The sequence below is a fragment of the Ylistrum balloti genome, unplaced genomic scaffold, assembly GCF_031769215.1.
Source record: "Ylistrum balloti isolate Yb309-2 unplaced genomic scaffold, AGI_CSIRO_Ybal_v1 Utg370290, whole genome shotgun sequence".
In the NCBI taxonomy this organism is placed as follows: Eukaryota; Metazoa; Mollusca; class Bivalvia; order Pectinida; family Pectinidae; genus Ylistrum; species Ylistrum balloti.
In genome coordinates, this window is record NW_026782220.1 from 982,768 (window position 1) to 1,010,561 (window position 27,794).

At 37.1% G+C, this 27,794-nt stretch overlaps 1 protein-coding gene across 3 annotated transcripts in view; it reads left to right on the top strand.

The window, feature by feature from the left end:
* The first annotated feature begins 593 nt into the window (after positions 1 to 593).
* LOC132552982 (arginine-glutamic acid dipeptide repeats protein-like) overlaps positions 594 to 27,794 on the top strand; it is a 65,951-nt gene continuing 38,750 nt past the window's right edge. For all 3 annotated transcript variants that reach the window (XM_060217187.1, XM_060217189.1, XM_060217188.1), the window contains exons 1-7: positions 594 to 660; positions 2,816 to 2,912; positions 3,404 to 3,557; positions 4,462 to 4,595; positions 5,481 to 5,580; positions 5,971 to 6,069; positions 16,478 to 16,558. In XM_060217187.1, the coding sequence (XP_060073170.1) occupies positions 645 to 660; positions 2,816 to 2,912; positions 3,404 to 3,557; positions 4,462 to 4,595; positions 5,481 to 5,580; positions 5,971 to 6,069; positions 16,478 to 16,558 (681 nt within the window). In that variant the 5' untranslated portion in view covers positions 594 to 644. The remainder of the gene's footprint in view (positions 661 to 2,815; positions 2,913 to 3,403; positions 3,558 to 4,461; positions 4,596 to 5,480; positions 5,581 to 5,970; positions 6,070 to 16,477; positions 16,559 to 27,794) is intronic.

A 27,794-nucleotide genomic window follows, 5' to 3' on the forward strand; every position in this document is an offset into this window, starting at 1 on the left:
CCAAGTTTTGCCACCTACTGTTACCTGTATAATATGAAAGTATGCTCTGCTGTTGTAACGATGTGTAGAAGGGTATTTGTTTTGTTGAATGTTTTATGGAGATCTGTGGTTATGAAATGGAAATATAATAAGTGTTATTTATTTACATTGGGATAAAAAATATTTAACTTGCTACTCATTAACGCACATAAAACAGGATGTATAGATTCACCTATGTAAATATACTTTGATGAATGCACAGAAAATAAAAAAAAAGAGGTAATGTTCCAACATATCTATTTTAAAAAATAGTGAAAAGAGAAGCTTTATAAAAAAAAAAGACCTCAAAAGTGTGGTATTCTTTGTGTGCCAAATCTAAAAGGAAAACAGAGTATCTACGCTTTTGTTTCATTTTTGTTGGTGGTGAGTAAATTTTGACAGAAAGTTGCTGTTGCCTCCCTTCCTATGCTGGCTATGAACAGCTTGTAGTCCACACAACAGGCATGTCTTTCTGGGCTAGGGGAGGTAGTGTTGGCCTAGTTGTATGAGACAGATACCAGACTAGGTGGCTATGAATCTTCGACCAGCTTTACTTGTCTGTGACCCCAAACAAACATGGCCGCTGTCCCGTCACAGAGGAAACCTTAGAAAGTGTTCAGCTATTCATGGATAATTCAGAAGGTGAAGTGGGTTTAGCTTATATTGCATTCAGCAGTTTTTGATGTACAGATATCTGGTGAGATTTACTAGCCTTGGAGGTTTTAAGCTGGGATCAGTGGAATTTTGATAGCTTTGTATTGGTGCTATTTTTAGCCACATGTAGTGCACTGTATGTTCTTTATGAGACTTTCAAATATTACTGGAACCTAAGTAAAACTAATGGTTCGAGTGGAGTTTTATTCCACTGAAAAAATATTATATTGATGTAAGGAGTTATAATTTACATACCTAGAGGAGTTACTGGAAGCAGTGCAGACTGCATCAGCTAAGTGACCTATATTAAATGTAGGACGAGAGTATTTGAGATAGGACAGAAAGTAACAGACGAGATGGACAGATAGTAAGACCAGCAGGAAAACTCTGCCTTTCTCCGGTGAGGTATTGCAACGTATATCATTGTTTCGAGAAATCTTAAAACGTGAAAAAGTGTGTGAAGTTAATTATGATTACTTACATGTTTGCATCCAGTGGTGTTATACACCTGGTCTTGTGCCAGTAGCAACTGTGTATCATACCTGTGTATCATTATATGTGTGTATCATCATACCTGTGTATCAGTATACCTGTGTGTCAGTATATCTGTGTGTCAGTATATCTGTGTGTCTGTGTGTCAGTATACCTCTGTGTCAGTATATCTGTGTGTCAGTAAACCTGTGTGTCATTATATCTGTGTCTCAGTATATCTGTGTGTCAGTATATCTGTGTGTCAGTATACCTGTGTGTCAGTATATCTGTGTGTCAGTATATCTGTGTGTCATTATATCTGTGTATCATTATATCTGTGTGTCTGTGTGTCAGTATACCTCTGTGTCAGTATATCTGTGTGTCAGTAAACCTGTGTGTCATTATATCTGTGTCTCAGTATATCTGTGTGTCATGTGTCTCAGTATATCTGTGTGTCAGTATACCTGTGTGTCAGTATATCTGTGTGTCGGTATACCTATGTGTCAGTATATCTGTGTGTCAGTATACCTCTGTGTCGGTATATCTGTGTGTCAGTATATCTATGTCAGTATATCTATGTCAGTATACCTGTGTGTCAGTATACCTGTGTATCAGTATATCTGTGTGTCAGTAAACCTGTGTGTCATTATATCTGTGTGTCAGTATATCTGTGTGTCAGTAAACCTGTGTGTCATTATATCTGTGTGTCAGTATACCTGTGTCAGTATACCTGTGTGTCAGTAAACCTGTGTGTCATTATATCTGTGTGTCAGTATATCTGTGTGTCAGTATACCTGTGTATCAGTATACCTGTGTATCAGTAAACCTGTGTATCAGTATATCTGTGTGTCAGTAAACCTGTGTCATTATATCTGTGTGTCAGTATACCTGTGTCAGTATACCTGTGTGTCAGTAAACCTGTGTGTCATTATACCTGTGTGTCAGTATATCTGTGTGTCAGTATACCTGTGTATCAGTATACCTGTGTGTCAGTAAACCTGTGTGTCATTATATCTGTGTGTCAGTATACCTGTATCAGTATACCTCTGTGTCAGTATACCTGTGTGTCAGTATATCTCTGTGTCAGTATACCTGTGTATCAGTATATCTGTGTGTCAGTATACCTGTGTGTCAGTATACCTGTGTGTCAGTATACCTGTGTGTCAGTATATCTCTGTGTCAGTATACCTGTGTGTCAGTATACCTGTGTGTCAGTATATCTCTGTATCAGTATACCTCTGTGTCAGTATACCTGTGTGTCAGTATACCTCTGTGTCAGTATACCTGTGTATCAGTATACCTATGTAGAATCTGATCTGGTTTAATGATAGAGGTGTGATGGTGATTATACAGATAGTGCTATTAACAGGAACCAATGATCAGTATATGAAGTCTGTGATGTAAACAGTCATTCTTCAGGAGGCCTTTAGAACTGTGTCTTGTCTTTTGATTCTGGCTGCCTTTTCCTCCAGTAACAAGTCTGTATGTATGTAGTTAACAGTCAAAGTAAAACTGACACCCCAAAAAAAGGTGAACAGCTGTAGTATATTATCAAGCGAGGAAAAAAAAGTTAAAAAAAAGTCTGACATTCTTAAGAAATCATCATGTGTTGAATATTTATATTTTTTGGTAGAATGAATTTTTAAGAGTTCTGATATTTGTATATTTTCAGGCTGTGGAAGAGAATCGTTGATACCAGACCCACACATCCGCTCAAGGGAGCTCTTCATATCAGATGCTGCTGACTCCTACCCTGTCAAGGCTCTGAGGTCTTTAATCAAGTTTATCAACCCTTATAGTTTATGTTAACTATCATGGCCTTGTATTTACAGTCCTTCCCCTTGAATCCATGTGGTCGTTTCTCAAATTTGGTAGAAACATTTTAATTAACAGATTGTAGAGCTAGTGTTCAATGGCAATGTGTTGAACAAATGTTTTGATGTTAAGAAGTTAAAATACCATATTTATCCTGTCCAGGGGGGTATCGTATTTACTCTTACTTGAGTTAGTAACAGATATGATATGTTATTGGCAGCTATTTCTACTGTTGACTTGTAATAAGCCCAAACACATGTATTACAGTTTGATTAAAAATGTCAATTTCATTGTCCTGAAATAATCTCATCTTTCTACATAGCATCAGAATATACCCCCCGGGCTTATTGTCGGATAGAAGGAAGGTCTTGTTTTATCAATCAGCAAGGAATTGATGGGTGTAACATGTGACCAGATTTAATATTGTATTTATGATTCTTTACAGAGGGAGGTGTAAAGTTAGTCGTTACCACGACCTCAGCGCTGCCAGAGACTTCAAGCCCGAACCAGACTCTTTCTTCTACGTCCTTGAATACAACCCTAAAACCAAGAGGCTGGCGACCACACAAGGGGAGATTCGGGTGGGACAGAGTCATCAGGTAAATGAACAGACAGGCGACAATGTCAGGTTCCCAAAAAGATGTATGTGGAACAGAATAATCATTTGATTTATAACTACAGACAGTCAAAAAACACAAGATGTACAGGGATGAATCAAGACAAATTTTATTACCACCAAAGGGTAGCGTTTCCCTAGTGGTATATTTTCCTCTAAGAATATAAATAAATTTCCCTTAAAGAAAATATACATAAAAACTGGGAAAATTTCCCCAAAATAGAGAAAACTTTCCCTAAAACAGAGGTAATTAGTATATTTTTACTTAATATATTTTCAAATCATTCCATCGTCAAATTGAAATATCATTATAACCTCTACATTATCATATTTTATTTGTGTAATCTTCATGTATGCTATATAGTTTTAACCTATCCCTCTTTTCAATTGTGACCAAAGGGTTTTTTTCGAAATTTTTCCAATTTCTCAAAATAACCCAAATTCCCCTTTTTCTACAATGGGTAGTATTCTGAAAAGTCTAGATTAATCTATGATGTGGTCAGAGTGAGATAGTCATAAGGTAGATTGACAATTAGAGACAGTCAGGAATACGCAAGGGGTGGTCAGGTTGTCATCAGGTAGATTGACAATTAGAGACAGTCAGGAATACGCAAGGGGTGGTCAGGTTGTCATCAGGTAGATTGACAATTAGAGGCAGGAAAACACAAGGGGTTGTCAGGTTGTCATCAGGTAGATTGACAATTAGAGACACTCAGGAAAACACAAGTGAGGGTCAGGTTTTCATCAGATGCCTCAAAACTGTAAAAAAATAAGTGTCTGGTAAAGTGTAAATATCACACCTCTGTCTGTTGAATAGCTTTACAGACCTATCTCAAAAAACACATGCTGATATTAATAATGGTAGTAAACATTTATACTTTTTTCAGGCTCGCCTGCCCGAATTAAAGCGCGATGTCATGCCATCCCAGATGCCCGAGAAAATGGAGTATTGGGAAGAGCTTCGATGGCGGCCAAATGCTGTCATGGATGGAGATTTGATGATGTATCTACGAGCTGCAAGGTAGGTTACCACAACTGTCATTAATATGGGTCACAAAGTAGGTTACCACAACTCATTAATAAAGGTCACAAAGTAGGTTACCACAACTGTCATTAATATAGGTCACAAAGTTGGTTACCATAACTTTCATCAATATAGGTCACAAAGTAGGTTACCACAGCTGTCATTTATATAGGTCACAAGGTAGGGCACCACAACTGTCATTAATATAGGTCACAAAGTAGGTTACCACAACTGTCATCAATATAGGTCACAGAGTAGGTTACCACAACTTTCATTAATATAGGTCACAAGGTAGGTTACCACAACTTTCATCAATATAAGTCACAAATTAGGTTACCACAACTGTCATTAGTATAGGTCATGAGTAGGTTACCACAGCTGTCATTAATATAGGTCATGAGGTAGGTTACCACAACTGTCATCGATATAGGTCACAAAGTAGGTTACCACAACTGTCATTAATATAGGTCACAAAGTAGGTTACCACAACTGTCATTAATATAGGTCACAAAGTAGGTTACCACAACTGTCATTAGTATAGGTCATGAGTAGGTTACCACAGCTGTCATTAATATAGGTCATGAGGTAGGTTACCACAACTGTCATCGATATAGGTCACAAAGTAGGTTACCACAACTGTCATTAATATAGGTCACAAAGTAGGTTACCACAACTGTCATCGATATAGGTCACAAAGTAGGTTACCACAACTGTCATTAATATGGTGTATATAATGTTATGATGAGCAGGTTTTAATTACTGCTTGAATTTATCTCATCACTGGATAATCAGGGTAAATTTACGTGATATGGTGACCATCTTGTGAACCTGTACATATACCTAGTCTTGAAAATCTGATGGCAATCCTCCATATTCTGACAGGAGCGTGGCAGCATTCGCGGGGATGTGTGATGGAGGATCTACAGAAGATGGCTGTCAGGCTGCCTCAATGGATGAGACCACTATCAATGCCATGGATACAGTAAGTTCTGTACCACTATATTACTTACAGACTTTAGAATTGCTGTTCTGGACATGCCTGAAAAATTCTTACAAAATAATCAGATCAGAATTCTAAAGCGATCATTGTAGATGTGTGAAAATGGTACAGCTATGCCAGTAAACATACCATTTTGGATTTGTTTGAGATATGGTGACATGGAATTCTGTGTCTTTTGTAAAATGATATGCCATTACAAGACAGATCAAAGGTGTTTTTTTACAATGTTACATTAGTTGCTTGTTACCAAAAACTTCCAATCAATTAATGAAACCGCCATTTCTACTGGTGTTCTGATGTCTTTCACTATGATTATAATGCCAAATTGACAATTTTTGAAAATGTTAATCAGATGTATGTTTTCATTTTTAGTTGCACCGATATACCTATGATACAGGCAAGGGTCTCCAGGCACTTGTCAAGTCTCCTGCCCTCCGAAGTATAGAGAAGAAATGGACAGAGGAGGATTCAGTATGTATATAGCAACATTGGTTAACAAGATTACATTATATTCATCCACCCCTCTCCCTGTTTGCTTATTGCAAGATCTTGAGATTGTAAATGGTTTCAGATGATAAATACAGACATGGTCAGGTCGTTTTTTTTTTTTTTGACATTATCAAGATCAGAACTTGAGAATCTAACAACAGATTCTGCCTCACACTTACCCTAAAGAATCATGACGTCATGTTCTACACCTGATCAATTCTGGTTCACACAAACCCTATTGTATCATGACATCATGTTCTACACCTGATCAGATTCTGGTTCACACTTACCTTATAATATCAGAACATCATGTTCTGCACCAGATCAGAATCTGGTTCACATTTATCCTGTGATCAGATTCTGGTTCACACTTACCCTATAGTTTTACAACATCATGTTCTACATCTGATCAGATCCTGGTTCACACTTACCCGATAGTTTCATAACATCATGTTCAACACCTGATCAGATTCTGGTTCTCACTTACCCTATAGTTTCATAACATCATGTTCTGCACCTGGTCAGATTCTGGTTCACACTTATCCTAAAGTTTCATAACATCATGCTCTGCACCTGGTCAGATTCTGGTTCACACTTACCCTATAGTTTCATAACATCATGTTCTACACCTGGTCAGATTCTGGTTCACACTTACCCTATAGTTTCATAACATCATGTTCTGCACCTGGTCAGATTCTGGTTCACATTTACCCTATAGTTTCATAACATCATGTTCTACACCTGGTCAGATTCTGGTTCACACTTACCCTATAGTTTCATAACATCATGTTCTACACCTGGTCAGATTCTGGTTCACACTTACCCTATAGTTTCATAACATCATGTTCTACACCTGGTCAGATTCTGGTTCACACTTACCCTATAGTTTCATAACAGCATGTTCTACACCTGATCAGATTCTGGTTCACATTTATTAAAATATGTTCTAAGGACAGACAGCATTCATGTCTTATAAATGATGTTCTGTTATTGACCTTATAGAATTAAAGCATTATGTAAGAATGGGAATTGTATAAACTCTGACCTCTCCTACTTACAACTTTGTGATACACTCTTTGTATTTTACCCTGGTGTATTGATTACATACAAGTAATTTCAAATTGAAAAACACTTTCTTGTGAACCTATATGTTACATTGTTCTGGTATGAAATTTGTTATCAACCCATGACAAACAATCAGCTTTCTTATCCCAGATGCAGTCAAATATCTTCACTGTCTTAAACTCGGAGGGGTAAACTGACTAGGTGTAGGGTGCTGGGGTAATGAACAGGCTAATTATAAAAGTGACCAGGGCTCATTAAATGGATGCAAAAGGGTTTACCATGCTTACTGGGAAAAATATTAGGTTTGTTATGAATCTACACACAAATCTATCATTTTTGTGTACTGAAAATAATTTGACTTTTCTCACAATCTTGTTTCTGTCTCATTACAATGATGTCTGTCTCATCACTATGGTTACTGTCTCATCTCTCTGGTTTCTGTCTCATTACAATGATGACTGTCTTATCACTATGGTTACTATCTCATCCCTCTTGTTGCTGTTTCCTCAATCTGGTTTCTATCTCATCACTATGATGACTGCCTTATCACTATGGTTACTGTCTCATCCCTCTGGTTGCTGTTTCCTCAATCTGGTTTCTGTCTCATCACTATGGTTATTGTTTCATTAGGGCCTCAAGCCTCCTACAATGCTTTCTTACCAGAAGTGCTTACTTTTCATACCCAGAAGTTAAAGGTTGAGGTTATTGTTGCTATAATGGAAAATCCATTTTGTGGAAAAAGTCCAGTTTACTGTAGCCAATCTTAACTCAAACTTGATGCTATGCTTCTTAACAAAAAAAGCTTGTTTGAGATGAATTGCTGTTTAGGTCCAAAGGTCAAAGGTTACTGTAACTTTAATTTAAAATCAGTTTCTGTGTGATAATTTGAGTTTGTTTTGCCAAATCTAAATCAAACTTCACACAATGTATCCTTATACTATTTACTGTTTCCTAAATCTAGTTATTGTTTCCTAAATCTAGTTATTGTTTCCTAACTCTGTTTACTGTTTCCTAACTGTTTCCTAACTGTTTACTGTTTCCTCAATTTGGTTACTGTTTCCTAACTCTGGTTACTATTTCATTACTCTGGTTACTATTTCTTTACTCTGGTTTCCTCAATCTGGTTACTGTTTCCTAACTCTGGTTACTGTTTCCTAACTCTGGTTACTATTTCATTACTCTGGTGGTTACTGTTTCCTAACTCTGGTTACTGTTTCCTCAATCTGGTTACTGTTTCCTAACTCTGGTTATTGTTTCCTCAATCTGGTAACTGTTTCCTCAATCTGGTTACTGTTTCCTAACTCTGGTTACTGTTTCTTCAATCTGGTTACTGTTTCCTAACTCTGGTTACTGTTTCCTCAATCTGGTTACTGTTTCCTAACTCTGGTTACTGTTTCCTAACTCTGGTTACTGTTTCCACAATCTAGCTACTGTTTCCTAACTCTGGTTACTGTCTCCTAACTATGGTTACTTTTCCCTGACTTTGGTTACTCCCTCATCACAATGGTTCCTTTTCAGTATTTATGAAAAACATCGTTATGTTTTCATTTCACACTACTCAGTACTACTTTGTTTCTGAAGTTACACCTACTTCATATTGCTTTAATTATTGTTTAGTATTAAATATTGTAATATTACGTTATGGTTACATATTTGAGAAAATGGAGCCAGGAGGTTGCTCTGTGGTCATGGTTACACATCTGTTTCTATGGTAACCTAAATTAGAACCACACTCCTAAGGTGAAGGTCATGGGTATACAGCATATATCAATGTAACTTCTGGCATGTGTTGCAATGCAGCTATGGTATCACATAGCTGCTAAGGACTGTTACTTGTAGAAGTTGCAGATGTCGCAGGTCTGTAGCACTTGTAGGCACTTCGACACCCTTGAAGCCTTACATATGTTGCAGGTCATTTAGTCATGAGATTGAGATATTTCTACAGTGCAGATGCATGGTGTTGTCCTGACCTACATCACCAGCTCACATGTATATGCTTGTGATGACTGTGAGAGAAGTTCTGGGTGGACATGCCCCTACAGTGGAGATAACACAAGTCATCCACTGCATGTTCACTATACATACCGACATCAATCTAGCCGCCAAGCCAGCAGCAGCTTTCATCACCAAAGAGCACTGTAACACATTATCACTGTATTAGTCCCTAATGATTCGCATAACATACATATAGCCACAATCACACTGCAAGTGGTGTTGGTGTGAGTGTATAGGGAAATCTAGAGGAGGAGCTGACACAGGGACCTAGGCATACCAGGTCATTGTCTCCAGCGGAGACAGCACAGGGACATAGCCATAACCAGGTCATTGTCTCCAGAGGAGACAGCACAGGGACCTGGTCATAACCAGGTCATTGTCTCCATAGGAGACAGCACAGGGACCTGGTCATAACCAGGTCATTGTCTCCAGAGGAGACCGCACAGGGACATAGCCATAACCAGGTCATTGTCTCCAGCGGAGACAGCACAGGGACATAGCCATAACCAGGTCATTGTCTCCAGAGGAGACACCACAGAGACCTTGTCATAGACTTGTCATTGTCTCCAGCGGAGACAGCACAGGGACATAGCCATAACCAGGTCATTGTCTCCAGCGGAGACAGCACAGGGACATAGCCATAACCAGGTCATTGTCTCCAGCGGAGACAGCAGAGGGACATAGCCATAACCAGGTCATTGTCTCCAGCGGAGACAGCAGAGGGACATAGCCATAACCAGGTCGTTGTCTCCAGAGAAGACAGCAGAGGGACATAGCCATAACCAGGTCATTGTCTCCAGCGGAGACAGCAGAGGGACATAGCCATAACCAGGTCATTGTCTCCAGAGAAGACAGCAGAGGGACATAGCCATAACCAGGTCATTGTCTCCAGCGGAGACAGCAGAGGGACATAGCCATAACCAGGTCATTGTCTCCAGAGGAGACAGCACAGGGACATAGCCATAACCAGGTCATTGTCTCCAGCGGAGACAGCACAGGGACATAGCCAAAACCAGGTCATTGTCTCCAGAGGAGACAGCACAGGGACCTGGTTATAGCCTTGTCATTGTCTCCAGAGGAGACAGCACAGGGACCTGGTCATAGCCTTGTCATTGTCTGTAGAAGGGGAGATGACACAGGGATCTGGTCATAGCCTAGACATTGTGTGTACAGGAGGAGGTGACATGGGGACCTGGTCATAGCTTTATCATATTCTCCAGAGGAGTTGTGACACAGCTTGTAGTTAATTGTATGATGATAATGTTTAATGTCTATGTTTGGATATCACCTTTTGGATAACTACATAAGAACACCTGTTGGATAATCACATTAAAACACCTGACAGATATATGTTAAAACATAAATACACCTTATAGATATATATAATTACATAAATACACCTGATAGATATATATATAATTACATAAATGCACCTGATGTATGACTGCATCAATAGGCGCTTACTCCATTTTATTTTATGCATTTTTGATTGAATTTATATGAATTAAAAAAATGTCACTTACAACTAGTTGCTATTAAAAATTTTTGAGGCAGTTTATCACATTGAAAATTAAACAAAAGATGAAAAGTGACAGGATGAAATATCATTTCATGCCAGTGTGAACAATCTCTTCAATTTAACAAGCATATGAACATTATAATTTCAATATGATCAATTCTAAAGTGATACTTCAAAAAGGATCAAGAAGAAAGGATATTGTAAATGGGTAATGTGTGCATCAAATTGTGCAAACAACTCAAAACTTGTAATTTGGTTTTTAATCTAAAAGATTGAAAGATCAAAATTGTGAATTAGATGGCGATGTTTCAGCTAGAGGCTCATACAGTGTTATGTATGCTGATATTGATTTTTCGCTGGAAGAGACAATTTAAGCCTGGCCTTGTCACTTCTCATTATACCGTAATACAGCCGAAGTAGGTGTCAATGGTACTCCGAGGGGCACTGCTCAGCAACATGTTAAATGTTTCCGACATGTAAACTCCAGTCAGAAGACTTGTAAAATGGAATGGAAACAACAGCTGTAGCCAACTGTTAGAGTTAAATCAGAATAAACGGTACTGGTATAACTGAATAAGAAACTGAAAATATCTATACTAAAAACAAAGAAAAACGCTCACACGACTGAGAAACTTAAAAAAATTATACAGAAGAAAAAGTTAGTAGTACAGTACAACTTACTTCATATCACATCTGTTAATGTCACTTTCCTTTTAATATCATGTTTTCTTGAAACATCATATTTTTCCCTATTATTGTAATCCAACATCTGACAATGTCACTTATTTTCATGTGGGCAACGCTTAGTATCACTTCATATTGATGACCATCACAAAAAACCCAGATTTATCATAGGTAAGTGAGGACAGGTACTATGTATCCATGCCTGAAGGGTCATACATCACACCTGGATGCGTTATGTAAACACTGTCATTGCCCTACTGGCCAACACCTTGTGACTCCCTAACAATAAGATTGACCTGTTTACCTATAAGGTCCAGCTAGGTTGAAGGAAGTCTAGTGCATAGTTTTTTCTTAATTGGCTCGCAAATTCCAAGTGATAAATGGGTTTTTAAACCCTGTGTCCTTTGGAACTTGTCATGATGCAACCAGTGTTTTCTGAAGTGTCTGACATGCTGCCGAAACTTCTTGAAAATGAGTCTTTAGTATGCATACTGGGATTGTTTTGCAAAAGACATTTCAGAAAATAATCAACCATTAGCTATAATATATGATAATTGTGTTTGTTTGGTGAATGTCTCCATCTGAAAAATTACAATAACGCATTCCTGATACAAAGCTTAAGATGATAAAATAACCAAATTGGACTTCAGGTATTAGGCCGAATTTAATTTAATTAAAAAAATGCTTCACTGGGTGGCTTACATCTATGCTGATATCACAATCATTTTTCTTTGGCCATTCCGGGTAAATAACCTATCATATGGAGTGTTAATCTTTCTTCAAATCTTATAATTGTTTAATTATCGCGAGCACTGGTAAGGTGACAGTAAAATGTTCTGACACCAGGTTTTCCCAATGCATGTTTCACGACATCTGATTGGCCATTAAAAGCAACCACTAATTTAACAGCCAATGAAAGGTGGCATTTCAAAGGTGAACAGTTCGAGCTGTGTTGGCTATTTTTGTGAGCAGTGCTCAATTTGCGATCTTCAGAACATTTTATTGAAGTTGCGGAGATACACATTGTATCAATACCAACTTTGTGATGATGCCCTATTATGAAGCCTATACTAAGTAAGACTAATAGTGATAAGAAACTTAAAAGATCTATACCACAGAGAATAATGATCATATGGGAGTACCTCATGAGAATGAGAAACTTAAGATATCTAATACGGCAGAAAATAATTGTATTGGAATAGCTCGCAAGGATGAAAAATTTGAAATATCTAAAATGAAGAAAAACTTAAAGTTTGTTTTTGTTTATTGATCTGTTGATTTAGTCTGGAACATCCAAGTTTTTGGAATGTCTATGTATTCGGTCTGTCTTCTGTCTTCAGGGAATATCCTATTTCATATTGCCATGGTTACCTCCCTTGTATAGACAGCAGCTTTAAGGTTGGCACTCCTAATGTCATAGACAAATCCTGATGAATTTCACAATTAAGTCTCCTTAGTTTTTCAGTAAGATTCAAGAGAAATCATAATGATGTTGGGTCAAAGTCACTTACAACAGCAATCGCACATCAGTGGAAGCCAGGCCTCTGCACAAATTGTTTAACTATGGCAGCGGCTTGTGATGAATTCTGTCTGATGAGTTAAGGGAGGTAGTGTTACAGCCATACCAGGAGAGCTAGTACACAGGCTTCTTATTGATTTGTGAGAAAAAGATATGATTTATCTGTTATATATCTGGTGGTTTTATGATTAGTGGGCTGTTACGACCAGCTGGAATGCATTTAGGGGATTGAGATCTGACAAGTTCTGATAGGAAAGTACCTGTATATTCAACTAGGAGCTAGGCTGGTAATTCAAAATTATACCCACCAGTTAAGATAACATGGTTTGTATAGTAGTAACGATGCTGTGGCTCTGTCTTACCAGGCAGCAGATGTTGGAGTGTCTACACTTCAGAAAGGCCTATCTCCTGTGAGATCCAGCCCTATAACACCAGGTATTCACTACACCCTTACTGCCTATCACAAGTCTCAGTCACACAAACCTAAACCCTGGGCTAATTGTAGACAGCACCATCTAGTTATTCTGGTATCATACTACTTAATAACCAATCAACAAACTGATATTAATAGAAGGAAAGAAGATTAGCCAATGAGAGGGTGGGGGAGTAAAGAGTAGCCAATCAAAAGTCCTATTTATTGATGGATTGGAGACCTCATTATCTGACACTTGAGTTATCCAGTCTATCAGTCAGCAGGAGAATGATGGCTCTGAAAACAGACAGATGTGTATTTGTAAACATCCTGCAGTGCATTTCCTTGTAGGTAATATTACAGTCCTGATATACCAACAATTCTAACTATCTCTTACATACATCTGCACAACTTCAAAGAGAATGCTATAACTTGTAACATTGTACAGGAAAACATGTAAAATTATTTTACTGGGTGTAGCAATACCAACTGATGCTATCAAAATTGCCCTATGTTTGATGTACATATATGGGATCATTTTTCTCCTCAATTTTGATTGATTTTTGAAAGTTAGATTGGTTGACATTTTAAGGAAACTTGAACTTTTAACCTTGAATAAAAAGAAAATTCTAAGGTAATTAGCCTTCAGTTGAAATTTCAAGTTACTAGGCTTAAAATGAGTTGAAAGAAACTGTTTTAAAAAAAACAAAACGAAGCAGGAAGGATGCAGAGTCTGTCTAGATCCCTGTTGTATGACAGGAAGGGCACAGAGTATGTCTAGATCCCTGTTGTATGACAGGAAGGGGGCAGAGTCTGTCTAGATCCCTGTTGTATGACAGGAAGGAGGCAGAGTCTGTCTAGATCCCTGTTGTATGACAGGAAGGGGGCAGAGTCTGTCTAGATCCCTGTTGTATGACAGGAAGGGGGCAGAGTCTGTCTAGATCCCTGTTGTATGACAGGAAGGGGGCAGAGTCTGTCTAGATTCCTGTTGTATGACAGGAAGGGGGCAGAGTCTGTCTAGATCCCTGTTGTATGACAGGAGGGGCTGTTGTCATGGATTTCAGACACAGTCAGGATAGATACAGTATTATTTTTCACTGATGTTGTGTATTGGTCAATAAGAGACATTTGTTAATTAGTGTAGTAATGTCTTGATATTATCAATATCTGACCAGTGGTCAACATTTTGCCCATCAGTAAATGTTAACAAGGACTTTCTCGGCAACAGATATATCACCTAAGTTGATACAAACGAGGTTCTCCCCATCACAAGACTTTTATTTTGCTATATATCACAAACTTGCCAAAACTCCTTGATCAGTATTTTATCATGAAAAGGACTGTAAGCACAGAAAACAAATATTTATCATCAAAACAAGTGTCAACCAGAACAGGATACACTGCTACCTTTATGTTCCTTCATAAACAAGAGAGTTCTATCATTCCAGCTATATGCTTTAAGCGGAGGATTAGTTTGTATTGAAAAGCTTGTCAATACAAGCTGTATTAAATGGTTATGATTGTATATACAGTATAAAACTGTTTGTCCCATGTAAAAGTTGGTAATCTCCCTGTATATCATCCTCGCCAAACTTATCCTTAGATATTTGATCATCTGTCATCAACTGACTGATAGTCTTTAAAGATTTCTCATTACTTTTCACTGTTGTTTGAATCTTAAATTCTTTACAAGATAATTTAAGATTGGTTGTCACAAACACAATACATCAATCAATTCATTTAGTCACTCCATTATACTGTTCCATTGAGTCATCATTGTATCACTCCATTGTATCGTTCCATTGAGCCACTGCATTGTGTCACTTCTTTGTATCACTCCATTATTGAGTCACTGCATTGTGTAACTTTGTTGTATCTCTCCATTATATCACTCTATTGAATCACTCCATTGAGTCACTGTATTAATCACTCCATTATTGAGTCACTGCATTGTGTCACTTCGTTGTATCACTCAATGAGTCATTCCATTGAGTCACTGCATTGTATCACTCCATTATTGAGTCACTGCATTGTGTCACTTTGTTGTATCACTCAATGAGTCATTCCATTGAGTCACGGCATTGTATCACTCCATTATTGATTCACTGCATTGTGTCACTTCGTTGTATCACTCAATGAGTCATTCCATTGAGTCACTGCATTGTATCACTCCATTTTCGAGTCACTGCATTGTATCACTCCATTATTGAGTCACTGTATTGTATCACTTTGTTGTATCACTCAATGAGTCATTCCATTGAGTCACTGCATTGTATCACTCCATTATTGAGTCACTGTATTGTATCACTTTGTTGTATCACTCAATGAGTCATTCCATTGAGTCACTGCATTGTATCACTCCATTATTGAGTCACTGCATTGTATCACTTCGTTGTATCATTCAATGAGTCATTCCATTGAGTCACTGTTTTTTATCACTCCATTATTGAGTCACTGCATTGTATCACTCCATTATTGAGTCACTGTATTGTATCACTTTGTTGTATCACTCAATGAGTCATTCCATTGAGTCACTGCATTGAGTCATCATTGTATCACTCCATTGTATCGTTCCATTGAGCCACTGCATTGTGTCACTTCATTGTATTACTCAGTGAGTCATTCCATTGAGTCACTGTATTGTATCACTCCATTATTAAGTCACTGCATTGTGTCAGTGTTGTATCTCTCCATTGTATCACTCTATTGAGTCACTGCATTGTATCACTCCATTATTGATTCACTGCATTGTGTCACTTCGTTGTATCACTCAATGAGTCATTCCATTGAGTCACTGCATTGTATCACTCCATTTTCGAGTCACTGCATTGTATCACTCCATTATTGAGTCACTGTATTGTATCACTTTGTTGTATCACTCAATGAGTCATTCCATTGAGTCACTGCATTGTATCACTCCATTATTGAGTCACTGCATTGTATCACTTCGTTGTATCATTCAATGAGTCATTCCATTGAGTCACTGTTTTGTATCACTCTATTATTGAGTCACTGCATTGTATTACTCCATTGAGTCACTGCATTGTACCACTCTTGTGATTTATATTTTACTCAGTTGCAACAATATATATATATATTTCTATCTCCATAATTATGCCAACAAACTCTAGATAATGAAGTTCACTGGAATTCCATGCAACAATATCAATATCATATTTTTTTTCATTCTTTACAGAAACGTTTCATCAAAGGTCTTCGACAGTATGGCAAGAATTTCTTCAAGATCCGTAAAGAACTACTTCCACACAAAGAAACGGTGAGTGTTTTTATTTTATGGTGTAACATAACGTTCTTGTGTCTAATATACATACCAGACCTGATCTAATAATTCCAACAGGAAATAGTTAACCATGGAGCTAACATTTCCAATGGGAAACAGTAAACCACGGAGCTAACATTTCTAACAGGAAATAGCAAACCATTGAGCTAACAGTTCCAACAGGAAATAACAAACCATGGAGCTAACATTTCCAACAGGAAATAACAAACCATGTAGCTAACATTTCCAACAGGAAATAAGAAACCATGAAGCTAACATTTACAACAGGAAATAGTAAACCATGGTACTAACATTTTCAGCAAGAAATCTGTTGATCTGTCGAGTGGTATATCCTACGAATTGAGTGGTATTACCAATGTATCAGGTGGTATTACCAATCTGTCAAATGGTGTTTCTGTGTCATTGTAAATTATCGACCAAGCAGAGTATTAAATTTGACATATTCTGTACCAAATTTTACCAATTAGCAATATGTTATGCCTCAGGTTCGTTTGTTTGTAGGCCCTTTAATGATCAGTGGTGCACGGCAACATATGTTGCCGGTGAAAATGAATTTTTAATTTTCAATTTAGAATGCCAATGCATAAACTGCCATTTTATGTTTGTGTGAATAATTAAGCATGCATGTGTGTAAAGACCAGAATCTTAGTTGATGAGTACAAGGTCATGTTTGACCTTCACACTTCATAACACAAGACCTCTAATACTCATGTGTCAGTGTGTTAATAGTCAAGCGCAGACAGTCTTTGGTGAACAGGTTTTCTAATCGAAGCTTAGTGCTGTCTATCAAACAGAGAGCTCAAAAGGAGATTGGCCCAGATCAATGAGAATTTAATATGCAAACGCTGTACTGAAAGCTGGTAAATGAGAATTTCAATAGTATTAGTTATGTCCTTTGGTGGCGGAGTGTTCCAGTGTTGGGAATGGTTTGATGGTAGTACAGTAAGATATATGCTGGATTGAGTCCGTAATGATAGATGTAATCTCCACTATTCATAGGTTTAATGTCATGCATTGAGATGAAATTTGATGATTTCCGCCTTCTGTTTGATATCTTAATGGTGAGTTAATGAACTGTATGTGCCATTGGTTTCTCATGTCACACCTGACTGACCACACAAAACACCACCTTAAACAGCTTCAGTAAGTAGTCTGTATTTTACATAAAACCAATTTGAGAGGATTGGTAACTTGCTATTGCCATAACAACTTTCTAGCTGACAAAGACCCCACTTAATTTCTGCGTAGGTACTCCTAACATTTCCATCTGCTGTCCTTGATCTGTCAGCCAATCGATTCCATTGAAGTGTCACTGCCCTCTAAAATTAGTTGTCAAGGTAGAGCATGGCTACTGTCTATCTGCTTGTTGGGGTAATTACCACTTGAAAAATGCCCCTCCCTCCCCACCCACCCCCAACACCTTTCATACTAATGAGTAATCACTCCTTACATCACACTGACATTATTGTTGATACAAATGATATGCTGCTGTAATATTTGTATTCTGTATCAAAAAAAGGTTTGTAATATATAGTCTTCTGAAACTCGACCAGTGATAAATCAGGATATATTTTCTGATTTTACTTCATACATATGTATCAAACATTATTTTAGTGCGGAAAAGTGAGCGATATTTGGAATTACAAATTATTGTTTTGTCTCTTAAAGTCCAGCACTGTTAAAGGGAGGTAACTCTTGAATCACAGCTCTCCTACATTTTGACTGTCGTAAGAAATTAATGTCCATTACACTATCACAAATTAATATATCAGTATGTCAACAAACTAGCGCCTGGCAAGCTTGGGACACTCGAATACCTGTACAATTGACTAGGATTGTGTTTCTACGGCTGGCAAGCTTGGGACACTCGAATACCTGTACAATTGACTAGGATTGTGTTTCTAAGGCTTTGTGTTATCACAACTTTTTATCACCTTGATTTACCTTCAAAGTATAGAGTGCACTTTGTAAAAGGTAGATAAGGAATACTTTCATAGAGCTGTTTGTCTGTTAAATGTCCTCGCTCCACATATTTTAGTTGATCTGTGTAGTTTGACAAACAAACAGCTATAAGCCCTATATTCATACTGATCTAGGATTGTAATGTTGTAAAAACTAGGTATTGAGACTACTCTATGGGGTGTAAGTTTGTACACAGTGTTAATCAGACAAGACCCGGCCCCTTGTTATTGACATTGTAGGGTATGATTACCCAACATGCTGATATAGAGAATAGTATATTGGTACCCAACAGACTCTAGGAGCATATAGAGAATTGTTTACTGGTACCCAACAGACTCTAGGAGCATATAGAGAATTGTTTACTGGTACCCAACAGACTCTAGGAGCATATAGAGAATTGTTTACTGGTACCCAACAGACTCTAGGCTGATATAGAGAATTGTTTACTGGTACCCAACAGACTCTAGGCTGATATAGAGAATTGTTTACTGGTACCCAACAGACTCTAGGCTGATATAGAGAATTGTTTACTGGTACCCAACAGACTCTAGGCTGATATAGAGAATTGTTTACTGGTACCCAACAGACTCTAGGCTGATATAGAGAATTGTTTACTGGAATTAGGCTTTACTGGTACCCAACAGACTCTAGGCTGATATAGAGAATTGTTTACTGGTACCCAACAGACTCTAGGCTGATATAGAGAATTGTTTACTGGTACCCAACAGACTCTAGGCTGATATAGAGAATTGTTTACTGGTACCCAACAGACTCTAGGCTGATATAGAGAATTGTTTACTGGTACCCAACAGACTCTAGGCTGATATAGAGAATTGTTTACTGGTACCCAACAGACTCTAGGCTGATATAGAGAATTGTTTACTGGTACCCAACAGACTCTAGGAGCATATAGAGAATTGTTTACTGGTACCCAACAGACTCTAGGCTGATATAGAGAATTGTTTACTGGTACCCAACAGACTCTAGGCTGGTATAGAGAATAGTTTACTGGTATCTAGGGTTTTTATCAAATGTCACCAATAATTCACCCAATTAATAATGAAAATATCAGAAAAACTTGTAAGTGTTATTTTACATAATTAGCTAAACCAGTGTGGAAGACAAGTGCCCAAAGGGCTAATTAGCTTAAGCTTCACTGCAGCATCTTCTTCTGTCTATCAAGTGTCAACTTCTTCTTTTAAAAAAAACTTCTACTCAACACCCTAGAAACCCTAGGTACTGATAGTGTGAACTGGTGCCATACTGGGATAAAGGCAAACAAGTTTATATAAATTAATTACCTTGACCCTATTTTTTAAGGTCATGCAGGTCAAATATGTTGAAACAACTTGGTATTCAAGAGGTCTAGGTTACTGATATTGGGTCTCTGGTATGCTCAGATGAAGAGCTGGGCTACTAGATAGTTCAAATAAATGACATCAACCTACACAGTCTCATGGTTCAAATGAACAAACCACTTTTGTATATTAGAAAATTGAAAATATACCTTTCTTACTTGTAAGAAGTTAAACAATGCTTGGAATAAAATGCAACTTCGACATGGTTTCAGAACACATTTTGTTTTCACCTTGACTTATAATTTCACAGTTATAAAATGTGAGTCCAAAAAGCACTTAGTTACTGTGATTGATGCAGGCCCATTGGGCCTCATGGTCCTTCAAGCTGACCTAAACATTAACTCCAGATTTCTAAAATACTCTTTATTATTTGTATTATTTGTGATAATTTAGAAAAGGTGATTGGACCCCTTAAAGTAGGGGGTGTGAACCTGGGAATAAAGTATACCTTCATATATTGTCATGTCAAGTACATGATGAAAATAATTTACTAATAAACAAATCAATCCCACTCAAATGATGTTTTTCAATATTTTTATAGAAACACTTAATGAGAAATATTAAAAAAATCTCTAAAAGCATTGTTTGATATTTTTGTTGTCTGTTGTGAACTGTTCACTCCTGTTGATATATAGGTAGGTATTTGGATACCTCACATAATGTAGTTAGTCAGTGGTTGATATAAACCAAGTCACTGTCAGTAGTTGACAGTTAAAGCCAGGTAACAAACTATACCTGTGACAGGTGTGACATCTTAGGTCATCATTAGTAATACTAATTTGTTGTTGAAATCTACATTAAGATAATGATCGGCACTATACAGGTATTAAGCGTATGAGTACAAGGTATGATCCAGGCGAGAAGCAAGTCCCGGTTGTGTCGGTGAACCGTGACGTGATGGATGTATTCTAGGAGGGATGTGATTTTTTTTCTAGTTCCGACACCTAGAGGACGATTAATTTGTCTTTCTTTCAACCACTGTATGTTGTTGCAGGCATGTATTTATGTTCACTGCCTTTCATGTAAGACATGGCACGTTTGTGTTTTAACTCCATACATTGTGACCCCTAGTCATCACAAGTTTGTGTTGTTTCATGTTGAAAACAATTTGTAAGTCCTTAATCTTATTTACTTCCTTTAGAGGAACTTTAACTCTTCTGATGAAATAAAACAGGATCATTGAGCACATTTTAGGGTTGAGATAGTCAGCCTGTTTATGTCCCTCTTCCTCTTCTGATAGATTTATCAACAAACCCTTGTCATCAAATTGTAGGTATTGAAGATTTATCATTTATACACAACAAACCTTAGAAAGGATAAATACAGTAAATAAAGACCACAGAAAGGATAAATACAGTAAATAAAGACCACAGAAAGGATAAATACAGTAAATAAAGACAGTAAATAGAGACCACAGAAAGGATAAATACAGTAAATGCAGACACTAGAAAGGATAAATACAGTAAATAAAGACCCAAGAAAGGATAAATACAGTAAATAGAGACCACAGAAAGGATAAATACAGTAAATAAAGATCCTAGAAAAGATAAATACAGTAAATAAAGACCCTAGAAAAGATAAATACAGTAAATAAAGACCCGAGAAAGGATAAATACAGTAAATAGAGACCACAGAAAGGATAAATACAGTAAATAAAGACCCTAGAAAAGATAAATACAGTAAATGCAGACACTAGAAAGGATAAATACAGTAAATAAAGACCCAAGAAAGGATAAATACAGTAAATAGAGACCACAGAAAGGATAAATACAGTAAATAAAGATCCTAGAAAAGATAAATACAGTAAATAAAGACCCTAGAAAAGATAGATACAGTAAATAAAGACCCTAGAAAAGATAAATACAGTAAATAAAGACCCGAGAAAGGATAAATACAGTAAATAGAGACCACAGAAAGGATAAATACAGTAAATAAAGACCAGAGAAAGGATAAATACAGTAAATAAAGACCAGAGAAAGGATAAATACAGTAAATAGAGACCACAGAAAGGATAAATACAGTAAATAAAGATCCTAGAAAAGATAAATACAGTAAATGGAGACCACAGAAAGGATAAATACAGTAAATAAAGACCCTAGAAAGGATAAATACAGTAATTTAAGACCCGAGAAAGGATAAACACAGTAAATAAAGACCACAGAAAAGATAAATACAGTAAATAGAGACCACAGAAAGGATAAATACAGTATATAAAGATCCTAGAAAAGATAAATACAGTAAATAAAGACCCTAGAAAGGATAAATACAGTAAATAAAGACTCTAGAAAGGAGAAATGAAAAAAAACAATGAAATAAAAACTCCCACAATATTATGGTTACTCTGGTGTTACCAGGATAACTTTTGGTTCACACAGTGTTAATTGGCTAATGAGAATGAATGTACTTCATTCTTCACCGACCAGGGGAAATGTAACGTAAAAATTGAATCCAGAATCAGATTACAAAACAACCCAGACTTGATACTCACAATGCTTTATGATGTAATTTTGAGTTTCATGATTAAGGTATCAAAGTTATAAGAAGAGGTTGTTTGACAGACTCGTAGTGCTTGTGTTTCTTGGTATACTACAGAACAGACACATCGTTTTAATGGTTTACTCCCATAAACCTTATTTAAAAATTGATTTAGGATCGACATGTGAACAGTAATAGGTTAGACAATAAAATATATGGATTCCACATAGACTGTTTGGCAACAAATTTATGGTCTTCATCACATAAAAAGCATGGATATTCCTTTTGTAACCATGCCAACCTATGGCAGTCATCCTAAGATGTGGATACTAGTAGTTTGATGTGATGTGAATAATGACACAGAGAATTTGATATGTTGACTATGAATGTCAAGTATGTGGAGGTTTGATCCACGGAGGACTACACAAGGCCTGTTGTTATAGAGTTTGATAAGGCTTTGTAATTGAATGGTGACATATCACTTATTTTCATGCATTGTGCACAAGGTTAGGTACACCATAGTAGCATGCCACTCTGAGCTGTCTGTCATATCTGTATGTGGCTGAGATAATTGGAAGGCCTCACTCTCCTGACACCAGATCAATAAATAGTCTTTTGTTCTTGAGAAAATAAGCAGGATAAAGAATGTAAGCCATCAACATAACAGGAAGATTTGCCTTTAATCAGAGTAAACAGTGTTAAGACGAAGTGAGCGACAGAGCCTGACCACCAGTATGTACACAGCTAGACCAACCCTGTTTATATTATACTGAGGTTGCCACCCTTTTGGTTCTTATCAACTTTTGGGTGATAACACCATATGCTTCACTCCAATTTATTGGCTAAAGTTAAGGCACCTCACATGGGTTCCCTTAATTACGATGTTCCAGTAAGAAATTCATCATAGTTTTGTAAACTGTAGTCGTCTGTTCATTGAATGAGTACGAAAGTGGTGACGAACCCAAGACAAGTGAGTTTATCGCCTGCCTTTATGTGGCAACCAGCAGATTCGTGGAACTCAAATAGAATATCCCCTAACTCTGTCAGATGTCAGGACAATGTCAGTTCCTGAACTCGTGTAATGGTCAGCCAATGAGAAAGGATGTATATCTGGTATTAGAGACACAATGTCACATTTACACCCGCAGTTGCTTGATGGCTCGGCAATTTATGATGGCAGGGGTCTATTGATCAGTGCTGATGACGAGCACCACATTCTCAGCAGACCTGATGGTCAGCCAATCACAAAATATCTTGTCACTTTAAACACAGTTAAACATACCAAAAAGTCAGGTCTGCGAGCATTGTGTTTGCCAGTCTCTATTGATTCGGACAGACAGGAAGTGTCGATGACAAGCGTTTGTGAGGCGATCGACTAGGTCCAATACAAACGTATCTCTGGTATGGAGTTTATGGTGCACCCCACGGGACTGGAGTTCTGCCTGCGTTTGCTATCACTATATGTGTTCCCCGTATCCTGTCACCACTATACATGCGGTTAAGAGTAATTTGTACATGATAGAAGGGGATTAGACTAATCAATACACACTTCCTCTTGTCAATTTGATGGGATGCTAGAAAAATAGTGAAATTAACGTCTTTGTCTTGTGTTTGCTGTGTGTGTCATCGACAATGTCTGTTGGGCGCTGGTTGCCATCACTAGGGGTAAGAGCACTACATCACTACAGTGCGAGGAAGGCCAGGTTGGGTGACAAGTTGACGTTGGCAGCCCACGATAACATTTTGCATTCAAAATGCGCTATTAAATCCCACCAAGGGCCACTTTGTGTTTTGTTTTCTGGTGTCTTTTCTCGTGTGTTAATTGGTAAAAAACCTTGGCTGTACAGGTTAGATAAAGGATTTTAGACTTGTATTTAAGCTATCTGTGTAACACAATTAACGCATATTTTTCTCTTATATCATGCCCTACAAATGCGAAATTATCAAATTAGTGTTAAATGCTTGCAGACTAATAGCAATATTTGACTTGAGAAGTAGCAATACATTTTGATAAAATGCCAATTTCTGCAACTGCTGACTGGTGTAAAAATTAGGCCCTGTCAGTGAGGCAAGGGTTATCACATTTGAAATGTGATTTTAAAATGTTTAGAGTGATTTAAGCCGAAAATTTGAACGCGAAATGAAGGTTAAGTGTTCGTTCATAAAATGAAGAAGTTAATATTGAAGGTTGGAAATGAAGTCAAAACATATCAGATAAAGTGACTGTTTTGTTAAAGTGACTGTTCACAACAAATATGATAAAGTCATTGTTCACAAAAAGTAGGATAAAGTCACTCTTCAAAACATATCTGATAAAGTCTGTTCACAACAAAGCTAATGAACTAACTGTTCACAAATCTGAAGGTTTTTTGTGACATGCCTAATGGGAAAATCATTTAGCAAGAAGTTAAGTGTCTTCTTTATATTTACATGGACCTGTTAGACATGTGTCTGTATCCAGTGTCTCTCTATATTTACATGGACCTGTTAGACATGTGTCTGTATCCAGTGTCTCCTTATATTTACATGGACCTGTTAGACATGTGTCTGTATCCAGTGTCTCCTTATATTTACAAGGACCTGTTAGACATGTGTCTGTGTCCAGTGTCTTCCTTATATTTACATGGACCTGTTAGACATGTGTCTGTGTCCAGTGTCTTCTTTATATTTACATGGACCTGTTAGACATGTGTCTGTGTCCAGTGTCTTCCTTATATTTACAAGGACCTGTTAGACATGTGTCTGTGTCCAGTGTGTTCTTATATTTAAATGGACCTGTTAGACATGTGTCTGTGTCCAGTGTCTTCCTTATATTTACATGAACCTGTTAGACATGTGTCTGTGTCCAGTGTCTCTCTATATTTACATGGATCTGTTAGACATGTGTCTGTGTCCAGTGTCTTCCTTATATTTACATGGACCTGTTAGACATGTGTCTGTGTCCAGTGTCTTCCTTATATTTACATAGACCTGTTAGACATGTGTCTGTGTCCAGTGTCTTCCTTATATTTACATGGACCTGTTAGACATGTGCCTTTGTCCAGTGTCTTCCTTATATTTACATTGCCCTATTAGACATGTGTCTGTGTCTAGTGTCTCTATATTTACATGGACCTGATAGACATGTGTCTGTGTCCAGTGTCTTCCTTATATTTACATTGCCCTATTAGACATGTGTCTGTCCAGTGTTTTCTCAATATTTACATGGACCTGTTAGACATGTGTCTGTGTCCAGTGTCTTTCTGTAATCTACCTGGGCCTGTCAGAAAATTAAATATATTGTTGAAATATTCATTTGTAGAATTAAGATATAGGGAGAGATTTTATTCATTGTACAGATGTGTATAGTGTGAATGGAAACATCTGCCAGTCGACTCCAATCATCGTCAATTATACTAATCACTTAATGTACTGTTATAATTTACATGTTGATATCTGTCTCTGTGGACCAACACAAGTCACATGACCTATAACCATCTGCCAATCATGACTTTGTCAGGACGAGGAGGAGGGCTGATGTTGGGGGCTTCATTTTCAGGATTAAAGGGAAGCAACTCTAATTGAGAATCAGGAACTGATACCTCTCAGTAGCAACTTGATTTGTGCTTTGTTAGGTTCTGTGGTAAAGCCTTGGGACATTTTTAACCAAATCTTTACAACCTTGTCAAACCTTGTTGTTAAAAATGTTGATGAAAAATTCTGTTTTAGTTCCTAACTTTACTTAGGTGTGACCATATTGACCTGTTTGTGTTATAGAAATAACCTTTATTGACAGGTGTTGTACAGTTGTTACCGTATTGCCAGGGACATGTTTGTGTTATAGCAATGGCCTTTATAGACAGGTGTTGTACAGGTGTGACCAACTAGTCAGGGACATGTTTGTGTTGTAATAATGGCCTTTATAGACAGGTGTTGTACAAGTGTGACCAACTTGTCAGGGACATGTTTGTGTTGTAATAATGGCCTTTATAGACAGATGTTGTACAGGTGTGACCATATAGACATGTTTGTGTTGTAATACTGGCCTTTATAGACAGGTGTTGTACAAGTGTGACCATATAGACATGATTGTATTATTGAAATGGCCTTTATAGACAGGTGTAGTACAGGTGTTACCATATCAAAATGTTTGTGTTGTAATAATGGCCTTTATAGACAGGTATTGTACAGGTGTGATAATAGACATGTTGGTGTTATATAGTAATACAGGAACAGTTAGGAACAATAAAGTATTTATTTTCTCATCACAAAAAATCTTGGAAGGTGTGATAATACATGTTGGTGTTATATGCCAATAGTATTTATTTTCTCAACATTTCACTGTGGCAGTAGTTGCAGTGATAACATTTCACTGTGGCAGTAGTTGCAGTGATAACATTTCATTGTGGCAGCAGTGGTAGTGTCAACATTTCACTGTGGCAGCAGTGGCAGTTTCAACATTTCACTGTGGCAGTTTCAACATTTCATTGTGGCAGCAGTGGCAGTGATAACATTTCACTGTGGCAGCAGTGGCAGTATCAACATTTCACTGTGGCAGTTTCAACATTTCACTGTGGCAGCAGTGGCAGTGATAACATTTCACTGTGGCAGCAGTGGCAGTATCAACATTTCACTGTAGCAGTTTCAACATTTCATTGTAGCTGCAGTGGCAGTGATAACATTTCACTGTGGCAGCAATGGTAGTGTCAAAATTTCACTGTGGCAGTATCAACATTTCACTGTCAATTCTTGCCAATTCATTGGTTGAAAGGAATAACTCCAAATTTGGTTTAATTACATGGTGAACACCTCAACACATCCATCACTTGAAATATATCAGATTTGATGATCCACAGATGCTGAGAAGGTAGCACAGTTTCACACATAGTACCAATGTTATTCCTGTAGTATATTTATTTATACAGTCACATTACATGTATACCATGAATACTTTGTAGTATCAATATCTGAAACCAACAGAAAATTACAGGAATACTTTGTAGTATAATTATCTGAAGCAAACAAAAAAAATACAGAATATTTTGTAGTATCAAGATCGGAACCCAACAAAAACATTACAAGAATACAAGAATTATCTAAACCCAACAAAATAAAATTACAGGAATATTTTTTAGTATCATTATCTGATCACAAAATAAATATTACATCTTGTAAACATCTTATATTTCCAGAAATGTTTAAGAGTCTTGATAGGTAACTCTAGTTTCTTCAGATTTAGCTGAAATATTGAAACAAGAACTGTAAAGTATCAGATAAGTATTCCTCTCACTCCCTAAGAGTGATAATTTTGGTGTAAAATTTTCATACTTGAGTGAGTTTTATGAACTGAAGAATTAAAAAAAAACCTTCCATTTTATGTTTTATAATGCATTAATTCTTCTGTCTGACAACATGTGGTGTTTACATAATATCAAATA